We start from the raw sequence: 21,910 nt of genomic DNA, 5'->3' as shown, positions 1-21,910 counted from the left end.
ACGAATGTGCACAAGAACTTCTTTACGGTGAGGGTGACGGAGCACTGGCACAGCTGCACAGGGGGGTTGTGGAGTCTCCTCTGGAGATATTCAAGACCTGCCTGGACGCCTACCTGTGCGACCTGGTGTAGGGAACTGCTTTGGCAGGGGGTTGGACCCAATGATCTCTTGAGGTCCCTTCCAACCCCTACGATTCTGTGATTCTTTCAATAGAAGATGTGATAAATGCCACAACAAGCTGTATGCTGTAATGCACAGAAGTCTGTTCCTCAGTGGAACCACATAATTTATTTGGTCCCTTCCACGTGTGTCATGTTCAGTCTTCCTGAATTTCCCACATTTCTTTCTTGTTTTTCCTCCTCTTTATTCCTCTTATAGTCAACACTGAGGAAATGCGGGTTTTTTTTGCTACAGAACTGCTCAGCAGAGAATCATAGAACGGCTTCAGTAGGAGGGGGACCTCAAAGCCCCAACCCCATCCCACCCGGCCTTGTGCACCTGCAGGGCCGGGTTACCCACAGCTTCCCTGTGCAGCAGTGCCAGAGCCTCTCTGCCCTCTGCGTAAAGTTTCCTCCCATCTATCCTAAATCTCCCCTCTCTCAGTTTCAAGCCGTCCTCCTACCGCGTAAAAACTCGATCCCTCTCCTGCTTGCAAGCTCCGACCGTCTCCCCGTCCGACCTCAGCAACAGCTCCGCGTCGTTCCCGCGGTGCTGCAGGCGGGGCCAGCCCGGAGCGGAGCGGACCGTCCGCTCCCCGCCCGCGGAGGCGATGGCGGCGCTGCGTCGGCTGAGCGGGCGCTGCTCGCGGCCCCTGTCCGCGGCCTGCAGCGGAGCGGCGGGCGGAGCGGCGCTGACGCTGCGGCGGCAGGAGGGCGGCGTGCGGTGAGCGGAGCGCGGCCGGGGAGGGTCGCCCGCGTCCGCTCGGAGCGGCTTCCGAGCGCGGCTCGGCGCTCACCGCGGCGCCGTTGCGTTGCAGGAACATTGTCCTGAACAACCCCGCGAGGAGGAACGCGCTGTCCCTGTCCATGCTGCGGGCGCTGAAGGAGGACCTCCTGCACGACGTCAAGAGCAAAGAGCTCCGCGTTATCGTCATTTCGGGTACTCGGGAGGAGGAAGGGGAGCGGGCGGGATGCGAAGAAGCGGGGGCTGTGGCGGGCGGACCGAAAGCCTGCTCAGAGCGGAATGCTTTCACGCCGTGCGCTCAGCTCCCCCTTCTGGACGACGGCATTGACGGCCGAGTCCCTTTCGCTTTGTTTCTGTTGATAATTAACACGGGTTGGGAGCAGCGCTGCTGAGACGCTTGTTGGCGCGTCCGTCGGGTCGCGCGGTGTGTTTGCAGTTACTGAGGCTTCCGTGCGCACACAGCCTGAGCCCGTAGCGCTTCTGCTGCTCGGCACAGAGCTCAGAGGGTTTCCTGCTCCGTGTCCTCTGCTCCCAGCCGCGCTCAGCCTTTGTTATCTCTACCTCTGCTTTGTCAGAGCTGATCCTAAAACTCCGATGAAAAAGAGACCATCGTATTGGTATTGCAGATGTAGAACATCTCGCAAAGCCTGCTGCGGTTTTATTCTGATCAGGTATTAAGCTGTGGAGCTTGCAAAGGTAATAAGACTTGAGATGTTCTCAAGCCATTTATTTCCTCTGATATTTTAAGATAATCTTCCCCTGTCCTCGTTCCAAATGTGTTGCAGGAATAGTTTTCCTAACCTGGAACGCTGGAGAGGAGAACTCTGTGCACACGTGTGCATGTGAGAATGGAAGGAACAGAAAGTGACTCCAGTTCACGCACTCAGTGTTTCAAACTGCAGCACTCGTTTCACAGGGCAGCTCACGAGGCAGCTCAGGTTATTCCTCGCAGCGCAGTGTGCAGGGAGTTTGTCTGTACAGCTTGGTGGTGTTTTTTGCACTTAACATTTGTTTTCAGTGACAAAGAAATTGCACATCCCTGTTGATTCCCAACGCCGTGGCTGAATGGAACCAAAAGAAGAAACTTCAGCAGAGCAATCAGGGGATGCTTTCAGTCTTCAACACAGGCTTTACAGCATTCCTCTTCAGTGAGGCACAAATGCAGATGAGATTAATTTCCAGACGATGTCGCTCTGATGCAGTGAGCTGATGTGGTTATTGCTAAATGCTGTTACAATAATCTGGTCTGTAAGAAATGAATACAAAGGTGAGGTGGCATCTTCATAGTCATCGTTGGAAATGTTGTGTCCTTACAAAGGCCTGAGTGGCTCTGAAGGATTAAACAGCTTTAGATCAGTTTACTTTTGTGGCAGGTATCTTCATAAGAAAGAGACTGTTGTAGAGATAACTGTCCATACAGGGTGCTCTGTTCTTTGCTGCCACATGAGGAAAGCAAATCCAAAACATAGATTGACAGACTCCTGCTCTTTTTCTACCCACGCCCTGAGAAGTTGTTTGATATTCCTTATCTGAGCGTTAGTGAAGGAACAAAGGCACAGCCCTCCTGGTTCTCCTCCAGCAGAACAAACCTTTTGATTGTTGGCTTAAATGCGCGACACAAAAATCTGGATGATCACTTAGCTGAAGTTCCTCATTAATTCTTCATGCAGCAAATGGGGAACAGCTGTACCTGTTCAGTCAGAGCAGAGCAGCTCAGTGGAGTTCTGCCTAACTAGTTTATGTTGTACAAATGTAGGGTGAACAATCCAAAAGAATAGAATCCACAGGAAATAATGGAGCGGTTGGTATATTTTGTAAGGCTTATCTGGGTGGTAAACAGACAACCAGTAAATAAAGAAAAGCTCACCTTTTGCAGATGTCCAGGGCTCACTCAAAACTCCACCAGGAAGGGATCTCTAACAAAAGACCCTTCCCCAGTGGTGGTCAGCCCTTAAATGGGGTCTGGGAGAGGTGGAGCCAGACCACCCCTTCTGGTCACACAGGTGCATTGCCTTCACCTGTGCTCCTGCAGCTGACTCAGTGCTCACCTCAGGTGATCAATGAGTGGTTCAGGCCGTGATTCAACAGTTCCCATACAACCAAGGGGTGGTTCAGCAGTTCTTCTTACAAGAAACTGGGCTCAGAAGTGTAAAGAGCCTTATTCTTAACAATTTTAAGTTGGTTAACTTGGAATGGAAGCAGAATGAGGCCTTTCAAAATGTTTATCAGTCAAATACTGCATTTGGCGATTCAGAATCATTCAGAACCCAGGAGGCACTATTTAGGAACTGAGTACGGACCTCCCTCCTTCCTTTTGACTGCTGACACTTCTATGTCTTTAATGAGGTATTGACACAACGCTTTCTTGTTTAGTTCAATCTAATTTAGTGTGAAATCCTTTGCAGCTGAAGGACCCGTGTTTTGTTCTGGTCACGATTTAAAGGAACTGTCAACCCAAGATGATGTGAAGCATCACGCCCAAGTGTTTGAAATGTGTGCAGAGGTGAGCAGATGTTAATGGCACTCCACTTTGCCTCATATGAAGGGCAAGCAGTGTCTTTTTTGTACCGTTATGTATCGATGCTCTTTTGCTCTCTGCTTCTCAGAATGCACTGGACATTGTTTTTAAACAAAGCGAGACAAAATCTGATGAGATTCAAAACTGAATGTAGGTAACTGAAGTAACATAAAATTTGCTGAACTTCATCTTCTGGAGAATTTGATGTAGCAAATGAAAATGTATCATACTACACTGTGCTAATGATATCTTTTTAAAACCAGATAATGACAGTGATGAGTTAAATCGCATGTTCTGTCTGCAAGTACTGAAATTAGTTCCGTTTGTAATTAAGGAGAACCTGAGTTAGAAGAGTTAGGCAAATGTGTCTTTCTTAACTTCTCCCCTCTAAGGCTGGATATCCCACCACCCAGCTTTAGGGAGAGAGATTACCCATCCTACAAAGATATCCAGTCTTGAGATGATTGTGTCTGGGTGAGATTGATCCAGTGCTCAACACCGTGCAGAAACCAGCACTAGGTTCTCCTAAGTCACTTTTCCAGCACAGGGCTAGTGAGTGTGGGGCTCAGGTATCACCTTACACATCCAGGAGTACTGGGCCTGAAGTGCAGAGACATGCAAGCTCTACACAGATTTAATTCAACTGTTTTTACCTTTGTTTCTGTGCTTTCTATTTCTATTCTATCAGCTATGTAAACACAGCTGAGCAGCTATTGAAACAGCAGTGGTTTTGTGCATTAAAGCACACCAAAGTAAAGTCAGTTGGGCAGAGAGAGCTTACATCTTCACCTAGCTCCAGTGTGTGAATCTGGAAGTGCACGCAGTGACATCAGTCCTGTGAAGCGGGTGCAGGTTGTAGTACAGCCACTGCTTAACTTCGAGGACTAACAGGTCCCTTATTTGTGTGTGCATACAGGTTATGACTTTAATGCAGAGACTTCCAGTGCCAGTGATTGCCAAAGTGAATGGCCTGGCCACAGCAGCAGGCTGTCAGCTAGTGGCAAGCTGTGACATTGCTGTGGCAAGTGAGAAATCCCGCTTTGCTACTCCTGGAGTAAACATTGGATTGTTCTGCTCCACACCGGCTGTGGCCTTGGGCAGATCTCTGCCAAGAAAGGTAGGCTTCTTTCTCAGGAATCCTTTGCAATAAGGGGCATCCAGTGCTGGGAGTTTGTTCCATTGCCTTAACATCATCTTCCTGTGGTATAACATGCACAACGCTTCACTGCCAGAAGCATGCTCATAATGCTTTGAACTAAGATAAAAATGAGACGACCTTTGTTTAGGGAAAGCAGCTTCCCACTAACGTGATTCCAACCAGCAGGAATTCGTAGCAGCAGTCCCTGTCCTTTCCAGCAGTCGGTGCTTTAGACAGCGATGTTCTCCCCGTGATGAGAAACCTCTGTGAGTTCAGCATACCAATCCCACTGAGGCGTGGGTTCCTGCCGGGCAGTGACATTTCACTGTCAGTGTCATCTGCCTGGATTTAGATCAAGATGCTGTAAATAGCATCTGAAACCCTCCTGCAGCTTCTTCCTCATTTATTTCCTATTGCTTGTACTACACATCTCTCACTGCATAAGCAACAGTGTGATCTGTAAATCTGTAAATGAGGAAATAAATTTTAAGTTGTGACCCACGTGGATTCTTGTGGACACACTCTTGAGGTGCAGTAGGACTGCTGAGATGTGAGGACAAATCTAATGGGATGACAGCTTCAACTTGAAATTTCCTGTCCTAAGGCAGATACTTTCAAAAACTCAGCGTTAGATGCAGCAAGTGTTTGATTGCATATTATTCGATGCCCGGCTTAAAATACTAAGCTGGGTTGTTTGACTTTGTGGAGGACCTTGCACACTTTTCTGTCTCGTTTAATCTTATTCTCCCAAAGAGTAACGTGTCTTCCAAGGAGGAGACTGAAATCCCCAGGATGAACGGAAGCAGTGGGGCAGCTGAATTGACTTAACGTGGTGTCTTTTCTTGATCAGGTGGCACTGGAGATGCTTTTCACAGGGGAGCCTCTTTCTGCCCACGAAGCGTTAATGCACGGGCTCGTCAGCAAGGTGGTACCAGAAGACAAGCTGGAAGAAGAGACCACGAGAATCTCTCACAAGATATGCCAAAGCAGCAAATCTGTCCTGGCACTGGGGAAAGCCACCTTCTACAGACAGATGGCACAGGACCTTGATACTGCTTACAAAATAACCTCTCAGGTCATGGTTGACAATTTGACTTTGAGGGATGGCCAGGAAGGTATTGAAGCTTTCATTCAGAAGCGCCAACCTGTCTGGTCACACTCTCAGGATGAGAAGAAATGAATCTTGTTTCTAAGCTAAGCTTAGCTGTGCTTACATGATTCTTCACTCAGTTGCCTTTGGAAACTATATTTCTGGTCTTATTAAAAGTTTAATTTCTTATCCTACACATGCCAAAGCCACAATAAATTGTTTCTAAGTATATGTAATAAATTTTAAGAAAAATCAGACCAAATGCTTGTTGTTGGTTGTTTTTTTTTTCAGCAGTCAATCTCATCTACAGTTTCAGAAGGAACTCTGTGCTACAAGGATCAGTTTGATGTGTCCCAGGTGACACACGCAATCCCAGGGGCTGGGAGGGAAATGTGATCAGCCTGTTGAGTTATTTGCCTTGCTCCCGAGCTCCTCGGCATCGTGCTAGCACCGTGCTGGCAGGCCTGCCTGTTAGCTCAGGCACTTTGAACTGACAGACTGCCACAGTGAAAAGTCAGCAGTTTTGTCCTTGGGTCACAGAGATATAACATGGAGCTAGAAGAAACCCAGGCCAAGTTTTATTCAGTGCAGTTGTAGCTAGTGTGTTTCAGCATGTTCCCTAGTTGTGAATGAGAATTTCTGTTTGTCTTTATTAATAGAGTTAAAGGGTTTGGACACACTCCAGAGGTGATGGTAATACTCATTGCAAGTGATTCCAATTCTGTTCAGCATGTTGCAGACAAAAGCCTCTAACAATAACCCATTACTTGTGAGTGTTACCTACTAATGAACTGTATGCATTATTAGTTTGCCTCAGCCAGTTGTGTTGTTTCACCATCAGCTCAAATTAGCACGTGCCTGTTCCAGCTCTAGAGAGCTTTGCTGTTGGGGTGTTGAGTTTCATGAAGCACACACTACAGAAGCCACTGCCAGTGGGTCACAGCACACACTCTGACCTGGCAGTGTTTCAATCCAGTCATAATTTTCAGGCTTTATCATGGCATCTTAGGGCACGATCGTTTGAAAGCTCAGTTTGCACTCAGAGCTTTACCAACACTGTAACATATCAGCCCTAGATTTAACATCTTGGCAACCTGCAACAACAATGAATGCTTGTTGCTGTATGCTACTTTTCTGGATAGTCTGTACCCGCAGCATGCAACCTTCCTGGTGGAAAAAAGAAGTCCACTGTGAGCCTCAAAGCAGCAGGTTTTTGGCCATTACCCCCTGCTGCATTATCGGACCTAAATAAGGAAACTTTGGCTTCATCATCTTTGTATCTCACTTCAAGCAGTCACAGGCTGCACTTAGATCACACTTAGACCCTTCTGTGCCAGATTATGCAAATCCAGCTGCTTCAGGCCCCCTTGTAGGTCGTGTTCTGTAGGTAACCATCTCTCTGCTGGACCACTTCCAGTTTCTCAACAACCTTTTGCTTGAGCTGTGTCAAAACTGGTTTGTATTCCAAAAATGGCCTCACCAGTGCTGAGTAGAGGGAAATAAAACATGCCCTCCATCTCCTGGCCACGCTGAGCCAATCAGTATTGCTCATGTTGTCTTATTTGTGATGAGAGTGCACTGCTGGCTCGTGTTCAGCTGGGTATCCCCTGTAAGTGGGACTGAGCTCTGCCTGCCCGTTCCAAGCCTGCACTGGTGTTTGGTGTTACTCTTCCCCAGGTGCAGAATCTTTCATTTTCCCTTATGGTCTTTGTGGACTGAAGCCAGCCCATTCAGTGTATCAGCTGTTCTCCCAGTTTTGCATCATCTGCAGATTTGCTGAGACTGTTATTGGTGAAGTGATATCAATCCCTAATGATCAACATGGGATGGCCTCTCAGAGAAGACTTCTTTTTTCTGAAGTTCCACACAGCTAAATCGTGATGGCTTGCCCATTTCACACTTAAACAGTCATCAAAGAAAAGATCAACCAGTGTGTGGGCACAGCTTTTTCTCTTCATTGACAGTAAAAGTAAACTAAAGTGCTTCGCTCAGACATCTCAAACCAGATCAGATGAATCCTACCTATATCTACTAAAACTACAAGGTGGGAGTATCATGAATCAAGAGGGATTTTGTGCGTAGCAATGACCAGTCCACTTCAGAATGTCCCAAGCGTGAGGCCTTCTTGGAAAGGCTGATTCTGGGTGGTGTCTCCTTGCAATGAGAAGTGGTGTCACAGTTCAGGCAGCCTGCCTACCAGAGAGCAGCAATGGGCTGTGCTCTGTCCCGTGCCCTGCCGGGCACGGTTTGATGAATGACACTTTGCTTTCTAAGTGTCAAATTCTGTTCTTCCCTCTACTATCCTGATGGTTTCCTTCACAGAACAAAAATACTGAGGCACTGGCACTGCTGCCCAGAGAAGCTGTGGGTGCCCCATCCCTGGAGGTGCTCAAGGCCAGGCTGGATGGGGCCTGGGCAGCCTGAGCTGGTGGGGGGTAACCAGCACATGGCAGGAGATTGGAAATGAGCAGGCTTTAAGATCCCTTCCAACCTAAGGTGTTCTGTGATGATACCAGGGAACTATAACTGAGTTTGGAGCAAAACTTCACCTCTTCTAATGGGCCCACGCATTGTAATTCAATGTGATAAATTGTTCACATATATGCAGCCCCACAGAGCAATTGTTTTCTATCCACAATCCACAGTCACAATGAAAAAAAAAAAGTAATTTCCAATTCTGCTGCAGTTTTTAATTCGAGAAACTTCACCATTGAGAACAGTTTGTTTCTGTAGGAGTGTGAAAAATGCAGATTGTTAGGAATAGATGTTTTCAAAATATAAATTTCTACTGTTATCACTGTGAAGATTGAATAAGTTTTATATAAACTCATATCATTTATATAGGTTGGAAAATGTAAAGATAGAGAAGGGTTAAATCTGGAGCCCAATAACCTTCATCATGTCCTTTTTAACACGGTAAGATGCTGCACTCAGGCTGTTCCCCCATGCTGCTCTAAAAGCATTAGGAAAGAGTGAATTGTTTTTAAAAATATTTATATTTAATGGCTATGTTGCAGCTACTCAGCAGATCTCTACTGGCTCTTTGTTCCAGGCTTTTAGAAATAAGTACATTATCTGATTTTTGCAGAACAGTGCTCTTTCCAACCAACTGCAGTAATAAAATGGTTTTGGTGGCCATCTTAAAAAATGAATGCCAGTTCAGTTGAGCGCGTGCTTCCGATATTTAGAAATTCTCCTTCTGAAACTGCTTGCCACACATACAGCACAGGGTTTGGTGTTCCTGTAAATTCCCAGTTTCCATTTCTGAAACAAAATTCTGCATTTTTAAAGAATAGTCTCTTCGTTTGAAATAACAATGCTGGAATGGAGTTGGACCTGGTCACCTTATGTCTGCGTGTGGATCTGTTAAATTTGAATGGCCTCGTGAGACTCTTTGTGTTACAAAGACATACATATATATACATATAAGCACCTTCAGCATTACTCTGTGAGCATTAATGGACGTGCCACATAAAGAATGGCATACTTGAAGTGGTGATGGGGAGAGAAGCTAGCTCTCAAAGATGATGTACTGCTTGTTTATGGGACAGGCAGAGGGTAGGTGTCTTACCTTCTCAGTGGCGTTCCATGTAAAACACCAAAGCCCCACAGTACCTCAAGGTCTTCCACAGTTCAGATCCATGCGAACCGAGGAAGCTGTGGATGGCTGCATCCGGGTCCTTCAGGATGCTGCTTCTCTATGGTAGTGCTCTTTTCCAGTCAGAGGTCTATCACAAAGTGTGACGGATGTTTGTGCTGAACCTTCAGATATTTCAGGGGAAAATATAAGTACATTTTAACTCAGTCTCCAGAGTGCTTGTATTATTTTATGCAATAAGATAATTATGTAATTAGTGATCATTAGTTCAAAAACTGGTGGCATCCATAGGAAAATCTCCCTCTTGCTTGAGCTGCTAGAAAGAGAGGAGCTCCAGAAGGTGTCAGAACATTCCTGCAGAGATCCCTGTACACTGACAAAGCAACTTCATTTTTCATTTCTGACATGTAATTTTTAGTTTTCCTTGTGTCTGCCTCTATTGTTTAATTTAATGGACTTACAGGCCAGCCCTGGGAAACAGCATGGTTCCTGAACTGTTAATTAAGCTCTACAGCCAAGAAACAGCAAACCAAATGATAGATTGGGAGCCTTTCCACTGTGGCTATCTGAAGAGTTTGTCCTAAAATAGCAAGGAGTCTATCCCTTGTCAGCTACTCATTTTTATTAAAGAATCTGCTCTCCAGTGGTCTGCCAGGTAATTAGCCTAGTTTCAAGTGCCCCTAATAGCATGTGGCATGCACATTCTCTGTAAACTAAGAACGACTCCATCTGTGTAGAGCTTCTGGGATGCAGCATGTCACTGCAAATGACAGAAAGGGATGAGTTTTCTATCTGCGTACACAGGAACAGCTGGAATGGAAATGCAGAAAATCCGAGCAAGGAATTGCCAGTATGAATGTAATCATAGAGTCATTGAGATTCAGAAAAGATGACAGTGAACCATCCGGCCACTGACCTCAGGGTGTCACTGAAGTAGAGGCATTACAAGGATGTTTTTCAGCCTTTGCCTGGAAATTTTATAAAAGATATATAGGCAAAGTCTGGAAGATGTGGTCATAGAATCACTTGTGCTGTAACCTCAGACTCCCCTTATTCACAAGGTTCAAGCCAGGATGCAGAGACAGGTGGGGTACCACACAGAACAAGGTTGTTCCTAGTTCGTGGACTTGGCAGTACTGTGCCTTATCACGTTGTTTATGGGCTGAATGCTGAAGCTAGAGTCAGACTCAGGAGATGGGCAAGGTATTTATAATGCTCACATTCCTCAGAGCTGACAAACAGAATAGCAGTCTACATCATTTGGAATTATACATAAGCTTCCTGTGGTTCTCTTAAGGCAGCCCAGCTCAGGATTCAGCAGGCTGAGTGAGAATTAGTGCTGTGATGGGTTGAAGTAATCTCCCGTAGCTGTAGAAAGAGCTTGAAAATGTGTGTTAGAGAGACTCAGAGAGGTGGACATATTTAATATTAAAAATACATGGCTGTCTCATTGGTAAAAGGCAGCACCAGAGTTTGTATGGTTCAGCTCATGATTTCTGAGCATTTGGACAGCAACACCACGTCCTTCACAGAATCGCCTTTGGGTAATTCCTGAATTGCCATTCCTGTGTTGCAGGTGGGGAAATTGAGGCCAAATGTGTTCTGTTTGAGGTCCCACAGTGTGCCAGTGGCATTGTAACGATGACATCCAGAACGCAGACACCTGCTCCTTGCCCTTCTTCAGCAACAAAAGCTCCAGTAAAATGAGCAGAAATGCAGGGTAACCACGTGCCCCGACAGCCTGCAAAGGCTTCTGAGCAGGAATTATGAGCTACTGCATCAAAGGTCCCATGCTTGACATTTATTGGCTTTTTGATGAATGTTGGGGTAATTTTGCTGTCAACAGTTTCTCATTAGGAGCCTGGCAGTGTTCTTTCTGACCATTACCTTGCTCAAAATCGTATCAGGTTGCCACAAAGAGCAGAGATTTTTTAGTAAAGCTCATCTATCTCTGTAGCTACTAAATGCTGTAATAATTCTACATTAAAATAATTTGGTGGAAATGCTGGCTGCCCCCTCTAAAGAATAAGGAGAGCAGACAAATGGTGAAACCTCTCTGAGGACCTGAAGCTATAGGACAAATCTCATACTGCGATGCAGAGGATTCATTTCTCCTCATCTGGATAGCATTGCACATAGATTATACTAATTCTGAATTTAGCCACTGAATAATGCATCCTCATCCTGTTCTACATACTTTTAAAAAGGGACTCACAGGGAGTAAAAAAAAAGCATTGGAGCTGTACCTTTCTCACTCTCCCTTGCACAGTGAACTGTTTCCTGATGGCTTGTTGTCAGCATTACAGTTTTTTGTTTGGATTTCTTTTGGACAATCATAAGCCTTGTATGTAAAGAAAGCAGCAGAAATGTACTCCTAATCCCACTGTGTACTTCAAAGGGGAAAAATCATCCATGACTCATTGTTGTTGCCATTTCATTCTGTGACTTTTCAGATGTTAACATTAAAAATTTGGATTCTGAAGTCTTGATGATGGGAGCATCGCAGGGCTACTCTGTTTTTATTGATTATGGTTGTTATAGAGGAAAAAGGTGGAAAGCAAAACCAGATGATGATGAAGTAACAGAAGAGATATCTACTACTAGAATTGAAGCCAGGGGTTTTGGAGTATGACTGCTAAGCGGGGCCAGCAGCATAGGTACCTGGATATTTTAACATAGTCTTGCCATAGCTACTTAGTAGAATAGATTCTGACTTTTCCCCCTTAGGTGTGACAGTGTTTTCAGGCTTTCTAAACTGAAAGTTTTAATGCGTTAGTTTACTGGGAAAAAAAGCATTCCTGTAGCCTACATCAAATCATAACCAAACTCTTTAAATTTACTTCCTCAGCAGTGCAAATTAACCTGTTTGACTTAACACAGGTACGGGTACTGATCTCTTCCACCAGTTCTGTTGAAGTAAAGTCATCCCTGGTGGAGGCAGAACAAGAATATGGATAGCAAAATCTTTTACTATCTGCTACTTGGCTCAGTGAGGTGTGATGTAATGGGTCACGTTTAAGGCAATGGAAGCTCCAGCCACAGTGCCTTCTGAAGGAGTTTTTAAGGACTAATTAACTGTAATAGGAGAACGTTGGCATTCAGGCTGCCTCAGCTGCTGATGACAGAGGTGGTGTTAGGTCTTCCAAAGTGGCATTCAGGTTTTGTTCCAGACTCGTCCTCCTATAAACAATTGCAGTGGATGAAATCATTTTGAAAAGATGAGCGATGTTTTCCCTGTCAGCTCTCCCCTCTTTACATCAGAGATAATGTATTAGATACCTGTGCTGGTCTCCCTCACTTCCTGCCCCAAAATCACGCTCACTAAGGACACTGAGTGGTCCTTCTGGAAAGAAGCAACAAAAAGTAAGGCATACACAGAACATGGGGGTAAGGAGAAAGCAAACAAACACACAGAGTCATTCTCCTAAAGTGACCTTCTGTCTCTATATGCATATTCTGATTCTTAGGGGCATTTATTAAAATTTACACTTTATGCTATCTCTCTCAATACCTCACTCGATCAGTCACTCGATCACTTGTCACCTCTCCTTCTGGTGAGCACTAGCTCACACTTTAACCTCCGATGTTCCTCAGTACCACCTCTGCTTCCCATCCCAGTCATCCTTCCTTCTAAATAAAGGAGCTCCCTGCTGCATTTCCCATCCAGTACTGCTTAACACAGACTGTTTGTTACTGGTATTTGTCTGAACTGCAACCTCAGCTGAGCTCAGGAAATAGCAGACCTTGTGAAAAGAAAAAGAAAGGAGAAACTGCAGTAAACTACAGATTCTCTGAAATCTCTCTTTGCAGCTTTGCAGAAAATACTCGAAGTGACGGCACTATGTAGCAAACGGTCAGCAGAGGGCAATAATAGCTCACATCTTGGCTTTTTGTGCTCCGGGTTCTGTCAATGTGTTTTTGTTTGACTGCTCAAGGGCAATGGGACCTTGGTTCGGGAATGCCCCAAGTCGTGCAAGGGACAGGTATAAATTCTCTTTCCACCTTCCCCGCGGCCTCTGCCTCCGCATCCTCACCATTACCTTGTAGGACCAGCTGTGATCCAATAATCAAGATGGGCTACTTGATACTGAATTCTTGGAGTAAGAGGGGACCTTGTCATGCTTTAAGAAATACACCTATGAGAAATGCAGGCGTGTTTAGGGACCTGGGACTTTCCAGAAGAGTGTGCAGGGCAGGGAGACGAGTGCACAGGGTGACAAACGCCTCAGATTTTCTATTGCAATCAATAGCAATGCAGGCAATGAGTCTCCCAGCCAGAATACAGCCAAGCTGAATCCTCACCTCTTAACAGGTGACCTAAGGGACCCCATGTTGGTGACTCACTTTCCCCTACCTGTAAAGGAAGTTACAAAGTTGTATGTGACACACTGAAAGCAGTGAATGATAAGAACTAATCAACCATACTACTCACAGCTCAGTGATGAACTGATAGGCTTGTCACACTGCTGGGCCAGTCTGCAAGGCAGAGGTGAAAGCTGCTGATGGAGTTACTCCAAAGGGACTGTAAATGCCAAGGCACTGTGGGAACTGGTGAAAAGTAAAAATATTCTCTCAAGTTTTCTCCCAGCAGGAACAATATCCCAATTATAATGCACACATCTTGCCAAGTCATTCCATCCCTCAGGGCAGGTGAGCACTTTGCAAGCGCTGCAATAGAAATGGTTAGACTGTGGTAAGTATTAAAGAATACAAATGCCACTTTTTTTCTGAACTTCAGTTTTAAGCGTGGTTTCATGAAAAGTAAGAAAGCATGATCACCGTATTGATACCATTAATAATGCTAGGATTTCTGGGAACACTGCTTATCAGCCTCAATTCACAAGTCCTCCCTCAATTCCCACTCTGTAGGAAAAGGATGGGGAGTAATTACATCATTGAAAGCCACCACACAGAGGGAAACTGGTAACTGCTTTACACACCAGAACTGTGAGGATCATGGGCCATGCTGAAACAGCAGAGGAATTCAGACAGCACTGAATGAGCAGCCGTGGAACGCAGAGAACACAGCCATGTCAACAAGCACACTGATAAGAGCACAGAGCAACAACCGAGGAGCCCATGGCAATGGGGTAGAGGTTACGTCAGCCTTGCACCAGGCAGCTTCTGGATGATTCTCACCAGCAGATAGAGTGGAAGATGTAACTGAGATGCATCTTCATTAATTTTTTGCTGCCAGCTCCACTCAGAGCAGAGTCATCTCTGCCATTCATGACTCAGTGCCCTTTCCACTAGACAACCTTTAGTCCCACTGTACAGCTGTGCTCCTACACAGCTGTGACAGAAGTGATCTGTGCCCTCTTTCATTTTTGATTTTCCTCTGACTCAGTGTGGCATCGTAAGCTGGTTCAGACAGAAACCATTTCAGACTACAGCCATTTGTAACCACAGAAATTGAGCCAAGGCCACTAATAACACTACAAGCAAGCCATTAAAGCTAAGTAACAATAACAAAAAACCCAAATGTTATGTACGTTTGATAGGCAGTTGAAAGCTAAACCTGGTGAGACGTGGCCAGCCAAAAATGTATTGAAGAAATATTTTTGCAACCCTCCTCAAGATATTTCCTTCAAAGAATGCAAAATGTTGGGGTCATTTTGGAAAAAGAAAGGTACTGAACATCTGTTTTCAGCATTAAAATTTTCATCTTGAAGAGTTAAAACCAAAGTGCATGCAAACATTTCCATATGAATGAAAAACAACTACATTCGTGTGGGCAGAGGGTTTCTATTAAGGTGATAGTTGCACAGAGGACACAAAAATAGATGGTAATAGGAGTAGATACAAGATATCATTAAGAAATCAGGAGCCAATCAGACTCTCAGGCTGATTGAAGACTCCTTGTGACAGTCCTTGCAGGTGGTGCCTCTTGCAGCCATTAGTCAGATGTGCTGCCTCTGTGCAGCTCCTTCCCCAGGAAACTCCCTTCAGTGGAGCTGGCAGGTGTATCCTTAAAGGCAAAGTAAGTGTATCAAGGGTCTTCCCATGCTCCAGCTACTCCAGATGCAAAAACAGATCACAGAGACAGCGTGGAGCACAGAAAAAAAAAAGCAGCATGAGAAGGCTGTGTGCACTGGCACAGGCAGGAGCCAGTCAGCTCTGTCAAGGTACAGAAGATGGCTGTAAGCCAGCGTTGGTCCTGCTGGTCCTTGAACTGATATTAGCTCCGACACTTGTGTGATCTTGAACAATCATGCCTGGAGGACAGACTTTATACTGCATGAATTAAAATCCTGCCTTCAGCTAATCTCAGCAAGGTTAATGACTGTAATTTATTAAAAGGCCTGTAATAGTTTGTTTAATGATGTTGAAAACGGAAGATTGGTGAAAACAAGTTACAAAGCGTCCAGACAAACAGAAGGTTCACACCGTACCTCCTTTTAAGTGAAACCAGTCAGCCACTGGAAGTCACACATTGCCTCTTTCGGGCCAAGAACAATGCATCAACTGCACACGTGTGCATCTGCAGTGTATGTGCAGACGCTCCATCCCAGACTGTTTGGTGATGCTCCAGGTGACACTGCTCGGTGGTTTCCTTCCTGTTATCTGCTTGACAAGAATGGCACACGCAGCAGAGTAGGTTCAGAAAGCAAGCAGTGAACTGTTAGCTGTAATCTGCTCCTCTCGTTGCCATTTTCCTCCAGAAATGAGGTTTCAGTGAAGAAGAACCAGCAATGTGTTCATAGCCCTTGGCAGGGCTGGCAAGGGAGGAAGGGATCAGTGCACGGGTGACCTCACCTATTCTTTGTATGGATCTTATTCACAAAACCATCTAGAGCTATGTGAAGAAAATGTACAGAAAAATAGCTCTATGTTCTAGACTGGAAATATTACTTTGGTATTTAGTACTTGCAAGAGACCTTTCACTGCTGAAATGCAAGAAAGCCTCCACAATTCAGATGATTTTTTCTTGATCCCATATTCTCTCAGCAGGCTAATGCAAATCTCCTGATATCTGGTGTCTGGAGTTCGGGTGCTTGGCCAAAAATGGAATCCAAACCCACAGCAAATGTACTAAGTTCCTCCTACAGTTCATGAAGAGAATTAAATGATTCAAAAGAGCGATCTAAAGCACCTGAAATGCTTAGGGTGTGCAGAGGTGCTTAACAGTAGGGAAATGATGTCTGCAGTGACCTTGGGAGCTCAAGTCTGACACCTCATCCTGAGCAGAGGGATTTTCAAGGCTAGAACAAGGCTGCTGCTTTCCTCTTAAAACCTCCAAGGAAGTGTAAAATGCACTTTTAAAACGTTGTTTTGTGTTTCTTTATGGTGACTGGAAAGGACATGAATGTTGCTCTCCTCTTGATGTGCACTTTCTTTTTTAATCAAGAATGTCTCCCATCCCGTTTTAGAAGTACATGTGGTGCACTGTCATGACCTTAAGAACTGAGCTGATAGTGCAGGATCAGTCCCAGATGGTAAAACCACCTCTTCCATCTGTCTTTGCACATCATCAAGAGGAAGACTGGAAGGAAAAAAATAAGAAGGCAGTAACAAATGTGGTTTCTTTTCTCACTTTTAAGGATGAGATTTCCCTTTTATGGGGAGATCACTCAAATTATTTACTATCAGAGTCAGATATCTTTAATGGTACCTTCAATTAGCAGGAGAACAAATTATCCTGTAAAAAAGCCAGTTCTCTGCTCATTGCCACTGCCAGCTGCATGCAACTTCAGAATTACAAAGCACTCACTTAGATGAAGTGAATACTTCATTAAACAATTAAGCAATAAGGCAGAACAAGGGCTGTGGTTTCCAGGCCTTGTTCTGTAATTGTATCCTACAGCATTAGGATAACCAGTGCTTGGGCATAGTGTTGCAATTTAGGCTGGGATTATCCTCTAATAGCCCTGTCTCATGGCATTAGAGGATTGCCACAATGGGGAATTTTTTTATCCACTGATGGCAACATAAAATACGTGATTCGTCCTTGAAGGTCTAGAGAAGATAAATTCCATTCCTCTTTCCTCCTTTCATGCTCTTTCTGTAACATCATGATTACAAGCTTTTATCTGTGCTTTCACTTTCTGAACCATGAAGGTTATCTGCCAACCTCATTTCTGCAAAGGTACAGTACACTGAAGCCCAGTTCATACATAAGCACCACCAAGTCTGAGCACGCTGTGGGCTCTCTGAGCTTGAGTTACACCAAGGACAGGAAAGCTGTAAGCCATGATGCTGAACACAGGTAACTTTGTGCTGAAATTTGCTGTTCATCTCATAGAATATGTACAGCCAGGGAACTGCCAGTTCAAACAGAGAGGAACTGACAGAGGTAAGGCAGATGCAGGTTTACACAGCTGGTTAAGTAGCAATTGTGTGGATTGTGGAAGAAATATAAATGTCTAAAGTCCAGATACATTCTGCTACAAACAGCTAAACTCTTTTCTTGAGCAAGTAAGTGCTCAATGTGTTTTCTAATGAAATTACCACTATTTGTTCTGCTAACTTAAAGCTGACTCTGGGCACAGCACACAGTCCCACCTACCAAAAAGCCCAGAAAATCCCTTTTCAGAACTGTTACAGAACATCCTGGATAACAACAGCAAGCCCTTACCTCAAACATAAGGAATCCCTCCATGCTGTCCTTCTCCATAAAGCATTCTGTTCTGCTGGAACAGAAAATAGAGCTTGAATGCAAAATGCAACTCACTGTGTGACAGGACACTCTGTCCTTGGGAACTGAATTAAGATCATCCAGACTCACGTTATGGGCCAATGGAGGGCCATTAGTGAATTAACTTCCAGTCTGAACAGGAATCAAAACAGAATCTAAGAAAATAAATACTTTTTTTTAAGTATGTATTTTATGTTTTTTCTGGATAAATCATTTTATATGTTCCTTTAATTATGCTTGCATTCCTCTCCTTCGGAAATAATACGATTAATATTTAATTCAGTGGCATATCTTTCCACTCTCTGCAGGAATGCAAGCTGTATCCATTTTGAACTTGCTGACTCTGGAAAATAACCAGCTGTCTATACTCACTGGGATGTATGGGAGAACAATAATAAAATGTCAGAAAACACAATCTTTACATAGCAGAAGTTAAAGACCAGCTGCTAGGTATACTTTCCTATAGCATTAATCCTGATAAAACTGGCCTACTTTGAACCACACACTGCAAAACCAGTAGCAGGCAGTCCCACCTGCACCTCAACAAACCACGGGAAAACCAAAGTATTTGCTCAAGGAGTAAGACCTGCTGAAGAAAAAGATTAAGAACTAGATGCAATAAAGGATTTAGGCAACTCAATTAGAAGTACAGCTGAGTTACTGGATACCAAAATTACATCCCAGCTCCACTTGGAGGGCACAGCTCTGTAGGCTTCTTTATACACCTGCAAATCTTGTCTCTCAAGTGAGGTTAAAAATTAAGTCCAGCTTTCTAGTCAACGTATAATGTGTCTATTAGATTGGGTTCAATGCTTCTGGAGCCAGCAGCATGGGAGAGAAACAAGAAGGAAATGGCTTGGTGGAGACAGAAGGTGGTTGAAAGCCAAAAAGGCAGTACAAGGAGTTCTGGAGACAGACAGGGGGTCCAGGAGGAGCGGAGATGATGGTGGAGGAGGCAGAAGGAATGGCCTGAAGACAGTAACATAGCCTCAGAAACACAGGAAGGGGTAAAAGTACTGGAAAGGGGGCAACTGTGAATCTGTGACTTCAGAAGACAAAAAGAACGCTGCAAAACTTGGCTAGAGAGAACCAAAGCTCTCAGTGCCCTCAGTTCTGCTTCTGTACAAGTACAGAACAGCACTGGCCACTGCAGCTTCAGGGCTAATTCCCAATTAAGCTAGAACAGCCCTCAAGAATTGGATATCCTTACGGCTTAAAACCAAGAGGACTAACTGTTAAAGGCATTCCTAGAGAACATCTAATAAACGCTGACTGCTGACTGCTCTCCACAGATGCTGTCTTGGACATTTTTTACAGCTAGTCATGGTATCCCAAATGCTTGTCCACGATGGATCAGTCTAGGAGACTCAGTTGCCCCTTAACCTTCAGACTGTTTAAACTCCTCTCTCACTTTCTGTTCTGAGCACCTGGGGAAGGAATGAAGTTGCTCTTCATAGCTCAGAGAAGAAGAGGATTTCAGTCCTTTCATCTTGAGAGGAAGTTAACACTTTTAGTTCTTTTGGAGCCTGGAGTGTCATTTTTGGAATTCCTGTTCCCATGGCAGAAGATCTGTTTTCTGAGGCTGATGTCAATATGTTGCTGGGTCGCAGTCAAATCCCAGAGTTGATCACCAAAAGTTTATATCATTGTTTGGACCTCATCCTGGCAGCTAGACACTGCAAAGTGAGGCGTGCTGGGCACTGAGTCCTTCAGTAGTGTTAGCTGGGAGTGCCTTGCCAAAAAAAGGACATGGAGGCTCATGGGGAGAAGTTGTACAAACGACTCATGAATCATAAAGCATACCTTGTGTGGGATTACTGATTGTAAACATGAATTACAGTCAAAGTAAGCTATCTGGTATTTGTAATGTTATGTTGTATGATAAGCCACAATCTTGTCTTGAGGTTTCTAATTGGCAATCTGTACAAATAACAAATCACAGTATCTCATTTACCACAACAGAAAGTTCACTATAATGACCATAAAAGTAACTCAAAGTTCACTTTGGCTTAACCCAGTTTTTTTCACGGTTATCTCACATCCAAGTACATGTTTATTCCCTATTTTGTCTGTTGCCTTACAGTCAAAGTGTCAATTACCACCATTCTAAAACAGGAGGGTTTTTTTATTTATTTATTTTATACACACTGCCTAGCACAAGGAGGTCCTGAATTTTAACTGTGGATCTTCCTAACTCCACTGAAATTCAAATAAATAACAAATACCTTTTCATCTTTAACTTTTTCTTTTTCCTGACTGCTCAGTTCTACCAACTGCTTTATAAACCCAAATCATGTTTAGAGAAGAATCAAGATTAAAGCTATTCGTGAAGAAGGTCCAAACCAGGTGAATAAGATCCTCTTTGACCACAGCTCCTCAGTGCAGTGTTTCTGGTCTCAGCTATTTGCAGTAATAAATACAACAAAGCACATTCTGTGTGAGAAGGAAGTTGAATTTCAGGCTGGAACACAAGGAAAAGGTGTCCAACTGCCAAGAGGAGCTTTGCAAACATAGTCTCAATCCAGTGGCTCTGCTAACATTTCCAGAGGGGCTGCAGAATGGGCTTCTCACACATAGAACTGTGCTGATGTTGGGCACGCTGTGCTGTTGATACTGCAATACGATAGAAATGCTCATAAAATACTATCTTGCTTTATTGAGTAGCAACCTGAAATGTCAGTATCACATGCTAATTAATGATTAATGTTTTAGGAAGGAATATGCATACTTGAAATATTTTTAAACTGGTATAACAAGTTTTCATGCTGCACAGGAGGGAAGTTCTCTGTAATACACAGTAATAGGCTGTGTACTTGGAAATGTGTACCATAAATTTCCCCACCTTCAGGACAGAATGTGTCAACACATAGGATAAAGTTAGTGCCAGAATTAGTAGTCAATAACACTGAAGAATGAGGAAAGAAGAAAAAACATACAAATGATGATTAGAAGGACAAAAAAAAATTCTCTTTCAGACACACCGGGGGCAGGAAAATGTAGACAGCACATTTTCAGTGTGAGACTGGACCTTCTATCACAAGGTGCTGAGGATAAATCAAGAAAATACCACTGTGGAATTGACAAAGCTCTGCAACTACGTTCTCCCTCAAGGTGATGTACTCAGCAAGGAGTGCCTTAGCTCCGGCAGGGTGAGTTAGCATCCACTTGCACATAACACTGTAAGAATAACACATTGACGTTATCTAACATCCCAAGCTGATGAATTGCAAAGCACGTCGCATCTGTTTAACCATGTTCCCAAACAGGAAATCACTAAAGTACGCGCTTACACTTAAGTATATTCTCCAATTAAATGCATTTCCCAAAAAGGGATGTTTTCCTTAGCCAGTGTCTGTAGGCTGTACTTTAAGTAGACACCACTCCCGCGTCCCTCCTTGACAAAATGAAACACTTTCCTCTCCTACACTGTTGTGTAACAGTTGCTGCAGGTGAGGCCCGTGATTTACACCAAGTTACTGGCAGAACCGAGAATAAAAGGCAGAGCTGGGGTTCATCTAACTGAACATTAGCAAGCTGTAACGTCGCTCTGGTCAAGAGAGATGTGGAGGACTTTGGCCAGGCTTTGCCAATGCAGCCATTGGAGAGGCTTCCTCGCAATTACCTGTCCAAATACGACAGTGGAGATGCTCTCTCTCTCTTGACTGCAAAAAGCACAGTTCAGATGAGATGCCAACTGCAAAACACCCACCACAAAGCAGGACAAACCTCCCTCTGGCATCCCAACCACCTGCTGTCCCCGGGCCCCACGTAGAGCTGCTCAAAGGCTCTTCCTAAAAGCAGCCTGGAACGTGATTCAGCTGACGGCTGTCATAGCCTCGTGCATACTTCCTAGAAATAAACACCAGCCAGTATGGTGATCCATTAGTAATAAAGAAGAGTAGATGGAACACACTCTCCTCCTTCAAGGCACTCAAGCAAAGAAACGCGCAGCCAGAAGAGGCCGCCGATAACTTCGCAGTTTCCACCTCTTTCCTCCTCAACATCTCTCAGCAGAGGGACAGCCCTGT

At 44.4% G+C, this 21,910-nt stretch overlaps 1 protein-coding gene across 1 annotated transcript; it reads left to right on the top strand.

The window, feature by feature from the left end:
- The first annotated feature begins 753 nt into the window (after positions 1–753).
- Positions 754–5,901, top strand: ECHDC3 (enoyl-CoA hydratase domain containing 3). The gene is made up of 5 exons (XM_065743763.1): positions 754–882; positions 977–1,098; positions 3,309–3,406; positions 4,338–4,538; positions 5,410–5,901. The coding sequence occupies exons 1-5, from the start codon at positions 770–772 to the stop codon at positions 5,737–5,739; spliced, it is 864 nt and encodes a 287-aa protein (XP_065599835.1). The 5' UTR covers positions 754–769; the 3' UTR covers positions 5,740–5,901.
- Positions 5,902–21,910: the final 16,009 nt, after the last annotated feature.

This window comes from Cyrtonyx montezumae, unplaced genomic scaffold (assembly GCF_038088225.1).
Source record: "Cyrtonyx montezumae isolate F1298 unplaced genomic scaffold, pur_monq_1.0 scaffold_3, whole genome shotgun sequence".
Lineage (NCBI taxonomy): Eukaryota > Metazoa > Chordata > Aves > Galliformes > Odontophoridae > Cyrtonyx > Cyrtonyx montezumae.
This window is presented reverse-complemented; position numbering and strand designations above follow the sequence as displayed.